General features: G+C 30.3%; 1 protein-coding gene across 1 annotated transcript; it reads right to left on the minus strand.

The window, feature by feature from the left end:
• Positions 1-1,792: 1,792 nt before the first annotated feature.
• Positions 1,793-2,926, minus strand: LOC135955823 (mucin-21). The gene has a single exon (XM_065506190.1). It carries the CDS (start codon positions 2,909-2,911, stop codon positions 1,793-1,795), a length of 1,119 nt encoding a protein of 372 aa, XP_065362262.1. The 5' UTR covers positions 2,912-2,926.
• Positions 2,927-12,164: the final 9,238 nt, after the last annotated feature.

Below are 12,164 nucleotides of genomic sequence, written 5' to 3' on the forward strand. Positions count from 1 at the left end.
ACTCAGAATCAATAACTCTAAAATCGACATAAGATATTTATTATTATATATCTCATAAAAAAAAACTAAAAAAAATTGCTTTAAATTAAATTAACATAATAATTTTTCCTGTATGTAGACTTTCTTGGGCTACTGTATATATTCTGTATATATAGCCATGTCCGACTGTATGTTGAAATCAACTTTCTGTAGCCTCTAATTAACTTACATACATGATCCATACATCAATATATCCCGGTTCGATTGCTATTTAAAATTGGTCCACAAATGGCGGATATATCGAAAAAAATTTAAAAAAAAAATATAAAAGAAATTTTGAAAAAAAATGTTTTAAAAAAATTAAAAAAAACTGAAAAATTCTGAAATTAAAAAAAAATTGTTCTTTAATTTTGTTAACCTAAACATACTTAAAATTTTTATTTTTAAGTATAATTTGGTGAAGGGTATATAAGATTCGGCACAGCCGAATATAGTTCTTTTACTTGTTTCATATAAATAGTTGAAACTTTAAACTCAATTTCCAAAGTTTTTGAAGTTACATGAATATAACTTCGGTGCGACTATTGTTTATCAGTAACTGCATGTCATTATCAAGTCTTTATGACCAAGTATTTGCATGTAAAAAGCGTCAACACCATGATTGAGGAAAGTCAAAGAGAAAGTTATTTGTATTGCTTCAATACAAATTTCCGATATGACAAAGTATTTTAGAACCTGTTCGCAAAACCTGTAAAAGAATTGTATTCCATGAAATAAATAACTCAATTTTTTTAATTTTGTTTTAAATATTTTCAATATTTTGTTTTTATTTTATTTTTTAAATTTTTTTCATAAAAATTTATGACTTAAAGCTAGAAAATCAAATAAAAATATTTAAAGCTAGAGTAGGAAAAATAAATTTAATAATTAAAATTAAAGTTGATTATTTATACAATTTTGTATTACAACTACTTAATAAGTTTTGTTTATATATTTGTTTATATTAATAAATTTGCCTAATTGATTTACTTGAAGTAAATTGTTTTAGTTTTTTGTTTATAATAAATTCGTAGTATTTGGTTAAAGTTTGGAAAAAAAAATTAGATTTTCTTTTAGAAATTTTAAACATGAAATTATTTTTTTTTAATTTAAAAGCACTCAGAAGGAATAGTAATAGGGAGAAGAACATTTTGTAGGATATGTTTAAATATTTATAAGTTTTGTAAGGAAGAAATAAACAGCAATATTTTTAAGAAGAGCAATGTTTTAAAAGGGAAGATTTCAAATAAGAATTTTTAGTTTAAAGATTCAATTAAAAATGTTGCTGTTTATTTAGCTTTATATTTTGAATTTAAGTTTAGCCTTATTGTTTTAATTTTCTAAGATTTTTTTTTTCATTTTTTATAGATTTTTTATTTTTTGTTCTATATTGTGATTTTTTTATATTTTAATTTTGAACTCTTTATATTGTTAAGTGCCTGTGCTTTCCTTTAATTTTTTTTATTTTTTTTATATTTTTTTATAGAAAACTTGGTTTTCTGTTTTGGTTATTTTGTTTTAAACAAAAATGTCTTAGTTTTTAGATGTAAATCCCTAATTACTTTTATTATTTTTTTTGTCTAACTAGGCACTGCATTACTTGTTGTTGTTTCGTTTTAACCAACTCCTTGTCAATATTGTTTTTGTTTTTTTTATTAACTATAATTAAATATTATTATTGTTTAGACTTATAAAAATATTTGGTGCTACTTTGTTTTGTTAGTCAGTGTAAGATTATTTAAATAAAAAATTAAAAATTAAAGTGTTAAAATGCTTAAGCCCATTGCTGGGTGCCATAGGGACAGCATACCGAATATCTGGGCACTCGAGAGTATAAACCAGACATACCCTTCATGTAGACATAGTTAACGGGAGGCCTTAAGATGCTTTGTTGCTTCTTTTCGGTTTTCTTGGAGGAAGATGAATTGGAGGAAGATGAATTGGAGGCTGAAGAACGTGTGGAAGATTTATTTGATTTGCCACTGTTGCTGGCTGAAGAGCTGCTGGCTGGTGAAGAATTTGATTTTTTGCACTTAGAATCCCATACTCTTTTCAGGGGCGTGCTGGAACAGGATAAAGAACGAGTTGAACTGGCCGATACCGAGGAGATATGCTGGAAAATGCTGCGAACTGAAGAGGTAATAGAAATGCGACTCAAATGTAATCCTTTGGCTGCGGAAGTGGTCAAGGTGGAAGAGGGTGTGTTTTCAACAGAGGCTGGTGATGATTTCGATTTGCTGTTATTATCATTTTGATTGTAAATATTCTCTTGATTTTGCTGTAAATTGTTGGCCTCAGTTTCATCACTGCTGGAGTTGCCGCTATCCGACTCACTGTAGTCTTCTTCCAAATCATCATGACAATCCAACGAACTGCTGGGTCTGTAGATGGTGGTCGAGATGTAAATGTGATGCTGTTTGTTATTATAAATCTTATTTCCGCCATTTTCCATGTCTTCCTGTTCGGGTGAGAAACGTGAACAGGCCGAGGTCGAAGAAGCTCTTGAGGTGCGCTCCTCACTGCTGATATCGAAACTGGAGGTGCCAGTGCCATTGGAGTTATTCTGCTGCATACCATCCAAACGGGAGTTGCGTTCATAGCTCAAGGAAAATGAGTCTGTTGAAGAGGATCTCAACTCCTCCTGGCTATTGTACACAATAGTTTGACCATTCTGATGCACGGTATGATGATGAGGATGATGATGTATGAAATGTCTGCCCAAATGCTTGCTTAGGCAATGCAAAAAGGAGCGAGAGCGCATACCAGCGGGTTTGTTATCCAAACGCTGGGATTTATAAGAATTTTTTATATCCGTGGTTGAAGAGGAGGCAGAGCAGCCAGAGCTACTGGAGCTGCTTTGCTTGGAGTTTTTATGCGGTGATAAAGTATCCATTTTCAGGTATTTATAATCCAGAGTTTTTCAAGTGGTAGCTAAGAAAGTTTCTGTTTTTAATATCAATAACACTTGATATTATTTCACAAATTTTAAATGTTCTTTTATGATTTTAGTTTAAAATGTTTTTTAAATGTTCTTTTAAGATTTTAGTTTAAAACTTGTTCACTTGTTTGTTTTTATTTCCCAAGGAAATAATTTTAGAGTCTTATTTTCTTTAATATTTTTTCAAATATTTTTTAGAATTTTTTTTAATTCTTTTATAATGTTCTTTCAAATTTGTTTTGTTTTTTAATATTTTTCAAAACTGTTAATATATTTTTTTGATTAACTTGTTGTTTGTTTGTTTTTAGTTTGTATTTTGCTATAAAATATAACCGTAACTGTTCAAGTCCGCTAGAGAACTAACATTCTACAGTTAGAAATCGTTGGCTTTTATAGTTTATTCCATGGTCGTTAGATTGCTCAACTAACCTTCGTGCATTAAAGCTTTTCACCGACCTATGGCGCATACTCGTGTTTGTTTTACACACTCATCCACACACAATTGCTTGTCGGTCTAAGGCTAATGAAGAAAGCTTTCCTCGCTACAAAAAATTCCACATGAAACAGGCAGGACTCTGTTTAGTATATTTCGTTTGGCCTTAAACGAAACAACGTGATTTGTGACATTCACTTGGCTGCATGAAAAACATGACGATGTGAGCGAAAAATTTCGAAACACTTGTTTCGGATCTTACGAAACATGTGTTTCTTCCGGTGTGCTACGGTGTTGGGTATTCGTGAGTGCGTGCTCTGACAGTCAGGGTTTATTGTCCCATTTTTTTCCAGCTAAAAAATAAAAAAAAAAAAACACTTGAAGAAAGTCAAGTGGAAACTGTAAAGAAAAACTACCAAAAACCACCTGTTGTTCTCATACATATGCTTCATGACGGCGACTGGTGATGGTGTTGTGTGTATGACGACGATGTTCATGATTTTTTATTTATTCAAAAAGGTGTTTTAAGTTGAGTTTCATTTCCTTTTTTATTTAATTCATGCAGTTTTATTTGCTGTTAAATGTATAAGCATTTGTGTTTCAACGTGACTTTTCATTTTCTTTTTGTTTTAAATTTCACGCTACTAGAACATTTCTTTTGGTCGTGCGTTTGAAATGTTTGTAGTGTAAGTTACTGTGTATGCTTTCGGTTTGTTTAAATTTAATCCTGTATTTCTTAGGAAAAAATAATGTCCTGTGATTTTCCTTTATCAGCAGCTACATGGAAAATGTCTTTAATATAATGGGCACAAATGAATATTTTGGCACTTCATACGAATTTAAATAAATATTTAATGTAATGGTTGCTGTGTTATAAACAGAACAAAGAATAATGTTTTCTGTATAATTGTTCTCAGAAATAATGTTAAGGAAATGCAATTAAAGTAACAAGTTATTTGGCACTGAGGAAGTTATTTAGAATTTGACAATAATTGTTTATATAGCGGAATGTTATTGGGAAAAAACTAATTTAAACAAATTTTCAGTGGAAAAATAATATGCCAATGTAGTGGCATATTATTCTTGTAATTTCAACAAATATGTGGAAATCTATTGTGTAGAATATTCAGAATATTTATTTATCTAAACGATAACTTGACATTAATTTCAAATCAATATATATTTAATCCATTATCAACTAAGCACTGATAAATAAATATTTGTTGAAATTATGGGTATAAGGAGTACAGGGGAGTTAACTAACATCGGTTTTAAAGAATTATCTGAATTTGCTATGTTAGTTCTTCATACAAATTACTACAATATAAATGATTGTTTATAATGAACTATTTTCTGGATGTCTTTAACTCTTTCCGGTTTAGTGGTCACTTTTCTAACCACCTTTTTTGAGCCTTTAAACAATTTGTAGTGACATCTATTGGCATTTTGCTATATAATTAAATTTTTTTAAGTCATCGTCTAAGTTTTTTGGCAAACCTTTGCCGTCAGGTTGCTCTGGTTAGATTAATATATTAATTTGAAAATATTGTTAGCCGCATTTTTTCTAAGGTTTTTTTTCCGCATTCAATAAAAAAAGTTCAGAGTATTTACTGTTCATCAAATTCTGTGTTACTTTGTAATATTGATAAATAACGTTTGTTTTATACGCTACGAAATTTTTTATCATAATTATTTTTAATGCCAACAGCCATGGCATTTTTATTCCATAAAAACCTTTAGCTGTATTTTTATTTTTTCTTATTTTTCATAATATATGAATCCTAATTTAAGTAAAACTGCTATTGTTTTGATTATAAATTTATACATAACATTTGTAGAATATAAATTTATTCAAAATATTGGTCATTGTTATCTTTCTGGCAACATATGGATTCCAAGCCAAAAGAACTCCTCATCTTTTGAGGAAAAGAACGAATCAAGCCAATATCGTATACTCTGTTCCAAAGTGAAGCGTATCACTTAGAGAGCATTCTGGATCGATCGAAACTGATAGTAGTCGGACAAGGGACTGGTGTATGGACTATAAAGCAGGTGAGGGAAAACTTCCCAAACACTTCACTCTAAATACTTCTTAATAGGCATTTCAAAATGTGATAGAGTGCTGTCATTGTCATGATGGAATATTACGATTTCATGTCTGGCTGCAAATTCTGGGCCAAAAATAAAAAAACAAAGTGAAAAGTTTGTCACCAAATGTGTCATCACTATTTCTTATAAAAACAAGGTTTTAATATTTATAGTTGTTTTTGTTTTATTCCAACTATACTCTTCAAGAATAGCTTCAAAAGTGAGAGCATGTTGACAGTTGGTTTTTGCAGAGTAAAAAGGGGGAAATTAAGCGCAACTTTAAATTAATCAAAACCATATAAAAAAATGTTTTTTTGAAATAAATCAAAATGAATATTGAATTGGAAGGTATTAACTTAATTTTACGATAATTACAATGTGTTTAGCTTCTTTTGTATTTGTTATAAAATTAATATTTGCCCAGTGTGATTTTTAGAGTTCGTTCGTCCATATATTTCAATTTCGACTAGAGTTTTAGTTGTGTTTCCCCCTGAAGTCTCCAATGGGATTTTTTCTGGTTTATTAGTTAATATTCCAAGATTCTAAAATTGGAAATTTCAGCTGCATCCTTTTGCATCTCTTTGATTTATCTCCCATACACCAAAGCGGCCTCGTTGTTTTTAATGTCCAACTTTGAATTTTTGTGAGGTGTTTTGTTAGTTTATGTTTGCGTTGCTTTGTTATTGTTATGCATGTAAAGAATTGTGTTTGTTTTTTTCTTTTACACGGACTTTTAATATTTTTTACTTTATGAATTTGGTCCTTATTATAAATTGTTTTTGCAATAGTCACATCTTATAATTGCAAACTTTCGCGTTCACATATTTTTGATATTTGGTGCTTAGAATGCTCGAAAAGTGAAGGATGTCGTGAAAAACTATATTAAAAATGAGGGCTACACATTTGAAGAAAGTCATTTGGAAACACGCTTAAATTATAATTGCAAAAAAATTTCAAAATTTTGGCAAAAATGCAATCGTATAAAAACAAGAGTTCAAAATACATATTCTGATTGGCTTGCCTAAAAGCAGTCGATTTTATTAAACTCACATAAGTGAGCGGACTACGCAAAGATTTAGTTTGCAATTTTTTTAGTAAGACTTCTTATTGATTTTTAATTTTTTATCAATTTTAAAAAGTTTATAGTTTCACTTATATGGGGAGTGGGTGTGGCAGTTGTCCAATTACACCCATTTTTGAAAAAAAATGTGTGTAATATCCTTATTATATATTGTACCAAAAATTATAAATGTACTGTTATTTATTACCGAGATATGGAATTTTGATTAACTAGAATGTCATAACCTCGCACTGCGCGTTGGGGTGAATTTGGATGCTAAGGTATGGTAGGGGGAGGGTATGAGTCATCAACCACTCCCATTTTATCATTAAATAGTTCTGACATATTTATAAAGCCGTGACCGAAATTACAAGTTGATACCTACACTGGAAGTATTTTTGGCCGCCGACTCCATACAGCACCGACTACTGTGCAATGCTCTCTTTAAACAAATTCGTTGCGTTCAGTACAGGAAACCTGTACTGTGGTGGTCTGGACAGATTTCAGCAGTTAATAGTAGATAGGGCCCTTTTGCTCCCACCAAATATAGAGAATTATCTTAATGCCATACGCTTCTGGTTACCGTAATGGATCCATTTTTCAACGCAAGTATGGACTCAGTGAAAAAAGTATTTGCTTTTGTAGAGGCGTCAATTCGTTAAGTAACAAATTTCCCTGCTTTCAGAGGAATCCTACAGCTCGTAAACATTTTGAAATTGAAAAGCTCTTGTCCAATTTGATAACAATCTTCATGGAGTAATGCCTCCAATTCTTGATTTTCAAACTTTTTTGGTTGGCCTGGGCGATTTTTGGTTGCCGTGTCAAAATCACCACTTCCGAACAGCTCAAACCATCTCTCGCACGTTGAAACCGATGAAACACATTCACCATAAGCTTCGGTGTGCCTCAGCTGTACTTTTTGAAAGAAAGAATTAAAACAAAACATCCTACATATCAGCTATTAAAACCAAAAACCGTAAAACTTAAAAAAAATATAGATACGAAACGAAAACTTTCGATAACAAAAATTAATGTTCTAACCTTTACTCTTTTGAATTCAAAGAAATTAGGTAAACATGTTATTCTCGGAAATACAAAATTTTAAGTTCTTCAGAATTTTGAAATTCGCTTTAGCTTGGTCTTATATGGTTTCCCAATTCGTATTTTCATATTTTTTAATAGATAAAAAAAAGTGAAACTGTTAACAACTTTAGAACTCTTAATCAGATTTTATCATAACGGTAGGGATATATTTGGAAAAATGTATTTACGTTTTAATGAACTTAGTATTGTATTGATCATTGAAAGTTGAATATTCCAAAGTATTAAGAAAAAAACATTTTCATAAGAAAGAATGTAATTAGCATGATTAGGGTTCTTTGAAGAAGGATATCTTTATTTTGTTTTCATGAAAAGTAGTTTACACTGTTGGGAAAAACATGCAAATTTAATATTTGCTTCTAAGGATGTCATAAGATAATGATTATTTTTGCATACTACATAGATGTTATATTGTTATACACAAGATTTTCTATAGAAAATACTGTTATACACAAGATTTTTTATAAAAAATATTGTTCAACACAAGATTTTCAATAGAAAAAAACTGTAATACACACGATTTTCCACAAAAAATACAGTTAAACACAAGATTTTCTATATAAAATACTGTTATACAAAAGATTTTCTGCAAAAAAATACTGTTATATTTAAGATTGTCTATAGAAAATACTCTTATACACGAAATTTTCTACAAAAATACTATTATACACAAGATTTTCTATAGCAAATAGTGTTATACACGAAATGTTGTATACAAAACTGTTACACACAAATTTTTCTATAAAAAATTCTGTTATACAGACAATCAAGCGGTATTTTTGGAACACAATATATGTTCAAATTGGTACTTTAACTTACTTGTACTGATACACGGTGGTTTAGAAACTTTATATTTTGGAAATTATTCGTTAGCTCGTGAACGGTTGTAGATAACTTAAATTTACATAGGTGTTTCCAAGATAATTTTATTTACATGGGCTGATAGTTGGTTAAAAAAAATCACTAATGTCAAGAAATTTTACATTTAGAATCTAAAATTTAGATAGTACTTGAAAAAATCCGCATACATTTTGAGGTTATTTTGATGGAACAAAGATTTGCACGTATCAAAATTTGGAACATAAAAAATAGAGCATATTTTTTTAGGTTTTTTTTCCATAAAGGGCTTGTATATATTTCGTATAAGATTTTGAAAGAAAACATAGCCAAAATGCGTGTAACATAAAAATTGCCTCATTGACCCGTTCAGGCCTATCCAAACTTGGCAAATTTTTAAGAAAAATTTAGTATACATATGTATATTAGAGTGTCCCATAGAATTAAATTTTTTGAAATGTTGAAACTAGGGATGCCAAACGGGACTGGGTTTTACAAATCCCGGGATTCGGGATTTTAGAAATGTAAATCCCGGGATCCCGGTATTTTTCGGGACCCCGGGATTTTTCGGGATTTTTCGGGACTTCGGGATTTTAGTTAAACGTCAAAAACATCAAATTCAACAATAAAAACTATTATTTCATTAATATATTTAAGTAAAAACATAACAAATCAAAAACTAATGCGTTAAATTAAAATAAAATGGTCCATGATTTCCCCTAGCTCCATACAATTGTCCCCAGGAGTACTGTTTGAGCAGTCATAAATATCTTGATTATGAGGCAATCCTTATAAAATTTTGCACAAAATAAGTTGTAAGTACTTTGAAATTATACTGTAAAGTACTGCGGAAATCGGGCTACATTTGCCCCTGGTCCCCTTTAGAAAATAACTTGAACATAAATTTCGTAAAAGTGTAAATTGTGTAAAAGCCTGTTAATGCAAGGGAGACGTGCTGCTCTCCGATTCAAATGAAAAAAATCTGGCTGCGTTTGGATTTGAAGCGAGATTAGTATTATAAAAAATATGCTGAAATTTAGATTTCTAAGTATTTTGGGTGCTTCAAAAATCTTCCTAAAATATCAAAAATCTCATAATATTTCGGGATTTGTTAATCCCGAAAAATCCCGGGATTCTTTTTCACAAATCCCGGGATTCGGGAAATCCCGATCCCGAAAAATCCCGGGATTTTCGGGATCGGGATTTCGGGATTGGCATCCCTAGTTGAAACGGTACCCCCTGAAAACTTTCGTAATGACCTAAAATACCACCAAAAAAATGTTTAGCTTGTTCTAAGCAGGGCAACCAGTGCCGACTTTCGATTTAGTTTTGAGGTGCATTTACAAGGGGAAAAAATTATTTTTTTTTAGTTTTTTTTTTAAATTTTCCTATTAAGTAATTACTTTTGCAATTTAAAGAATCGAAATATGTACGTAATTGTCGTTCTAATAAGATATAAAAGACAAAAATTGGTTAAAAAATGTTAAAGTTATTAAAAAATCACCAGGCCATTAACGTGTCTCAGGCCACTAGTAATGTACCCAGCAAAAAATGGTGCTTCCTCGGAAGCAGGTTTGTAAGGCAGAGAGCACTTGTATAATAAATTAACCTGATTTCATCGAATTAAATATGTGCAAACAATTGTGCACATAGATTTTAGAGCTGCTGAGAAGCAATAAAATCTTACAGACCCAGTGATTGCCTAACAAGAAGCGCTGATTTTTTCTAAGTTCTTCACCACCTATATGAATAGCTTAATGTATGCCTTCCAAAATCATTTTTGTAAGGCAATAATTTTAGGATGCAATTAATGTAGCAATAGAAGATGCAGTAATCATATTTATTGCTTCCAAATACCAGAATATTTTTTGCTGGGTACGAACAAAGTTAACATATATTGAGAAATATTAAAACAAACGTTTATTCTTACTTAAAATATATCCATATTTACTTATATATGAGTTTTTATCTTCATAGGATAAGGTATAATCAAAAAAAAATATTTTTTTTAAAGGCAGTTTCAAAAATCAAATTTCAAATTTTTAAAAATTTTGTTAAACAAATTTCAGAATTTTTTGATCATCATATTGGGATTTATTTACAACATAATAGGGAATCAAAACTTGAAAAAAGTATGTCAATACTTCCTATAGTTTTTCCGTACCTGCGATTTAAATTTTGCGATTTTCGAGAAAAACTAATTTTTTGGCCATGTTTTGGTGTATTGAAATTTTACTTATAGTAAAATTTTACGGATAATATTTTTGCGTAACATTTTAACCCTTTAAATCCTTGTTTTAATGATGTTTTTTACTCTTTTTTAAAAGAAGGACAAAAAAGACCCATGCCTTGAGGATTTAGAGGGTTAACATATTCTAAAACATTTTACATAAATTTGCTGAACACATTTTATATCTAAAATGTAAGGATCACATGGTTTCTTATGCCGATTAACAATAAGTATGTTCCAGAGTTGGGAAACTTTAACTCCCCCTCAAATGAAATTCAGATGTAAACTTTCAAAACGCCGATACACGTGTCTTTTTTTTGTCGACTCTATCAAAATTTATTGGTCGGAACTTGTAATTTTGAAAAAATTTTGATTTTGTTGTATAGTGTTATTAATATATTAGGGATTCCAAACGGGACTGGGTTTTACAAATCCCAAGATTCGGGATTTTAGAAATGTAAATCCCGGGATCACGGTATTTTTCGGGACCCCGGGATTTTTCGGGATTTCGGGACTTCGGGATTTTAGTTAAACGTCAAAAACATCAAATTCAACAATAAAAACTATTAATTTCATTAATATATTTAAGTAAAAATATAACAAATCAAAAACTAATGCATTAAATTAAAATGGTCCATGATTTCCCCTAGCTCCAAACAATTGTCCCACGGAGTACTGTTTGAGCAGTCATAAATATCTTGATTATGCGGCAATCCTTATAAAATTTTGCACAAAATAAGTTGTAAGTACTCTGAAATTATACTGTAGAGTACTGCGGAAATCGGGCTACATTTGCCCCTAGTCCCCTTCAGAAAATAACTTCGTAAAAGTGTAAATTGTGTAAAATCCTGTCAATGCAAGAGAGACGTGTTGCTCCCTGATTCAAATGAAAAAATCTGGCTGCGTTTGGATTTGAAGCGAGATTAGTATTATAAATATGCTGAAATTTAGCTTTCTAAGTATTTTGGGTGCTTCAAAAATCTTCCTAAAATATCAAAAATCTCATAATATTTTTTATTACGATATCTTAATCGGTTCGTATTTCACACAAATTATGAAATTTAAGTTTTATATGTCTATCCTTCAGAGGACTCACAAACATTGGCTTCTCTTCAAATTTGTCCCCCAATACATCAGCACCTACTATGTGAAATTTCATTGAGATATCTACAATCGTTCACAAGCTACCGAATTATGCCCAAAATAAAAAGTTTTTAAACCCCTGTGTGACAACATTTAGATTTGTCTAATTTCATGAAACTAAAAACATGTTAAAACTCATATGTTTTTTAATGTGCTCTAACGAAATCGTGGCATAAATACTAGAAATCTCATAAAATGTTCGTTTTTGACATTTCCACATGCAATCCAATATATGAGTTGAATAATCAAACATAATAATATATTTCTTTCAAAATTTCCTTCATTTTTTTTTCTTTTTCGGTACAACTTATGTAGT

Source organism: Calliphora vicina, chromosome 3, assembly GCF_958450345.1.
Source record: "Calliphora vicina chromosome 3, idCalVici1.1, whole genome shotgun sequence".
Classification (NCBI taxonomy): Eukaryota; Metazoa; Arthropoda; class Insecta; order Diptera; family Calliphoridae; genus Calliphora; species Calliphora vicina.

Bases quoted from the DNA above. Each gene is read 5' to 3' on its own strand.
- LOC135955823 (XM_065506190.1), bottom strand. From the start codon at position 2,911: ATGGATACTTTATCACCGCATAAAAACTCCAAGCAAAGCAGCTCCAGT.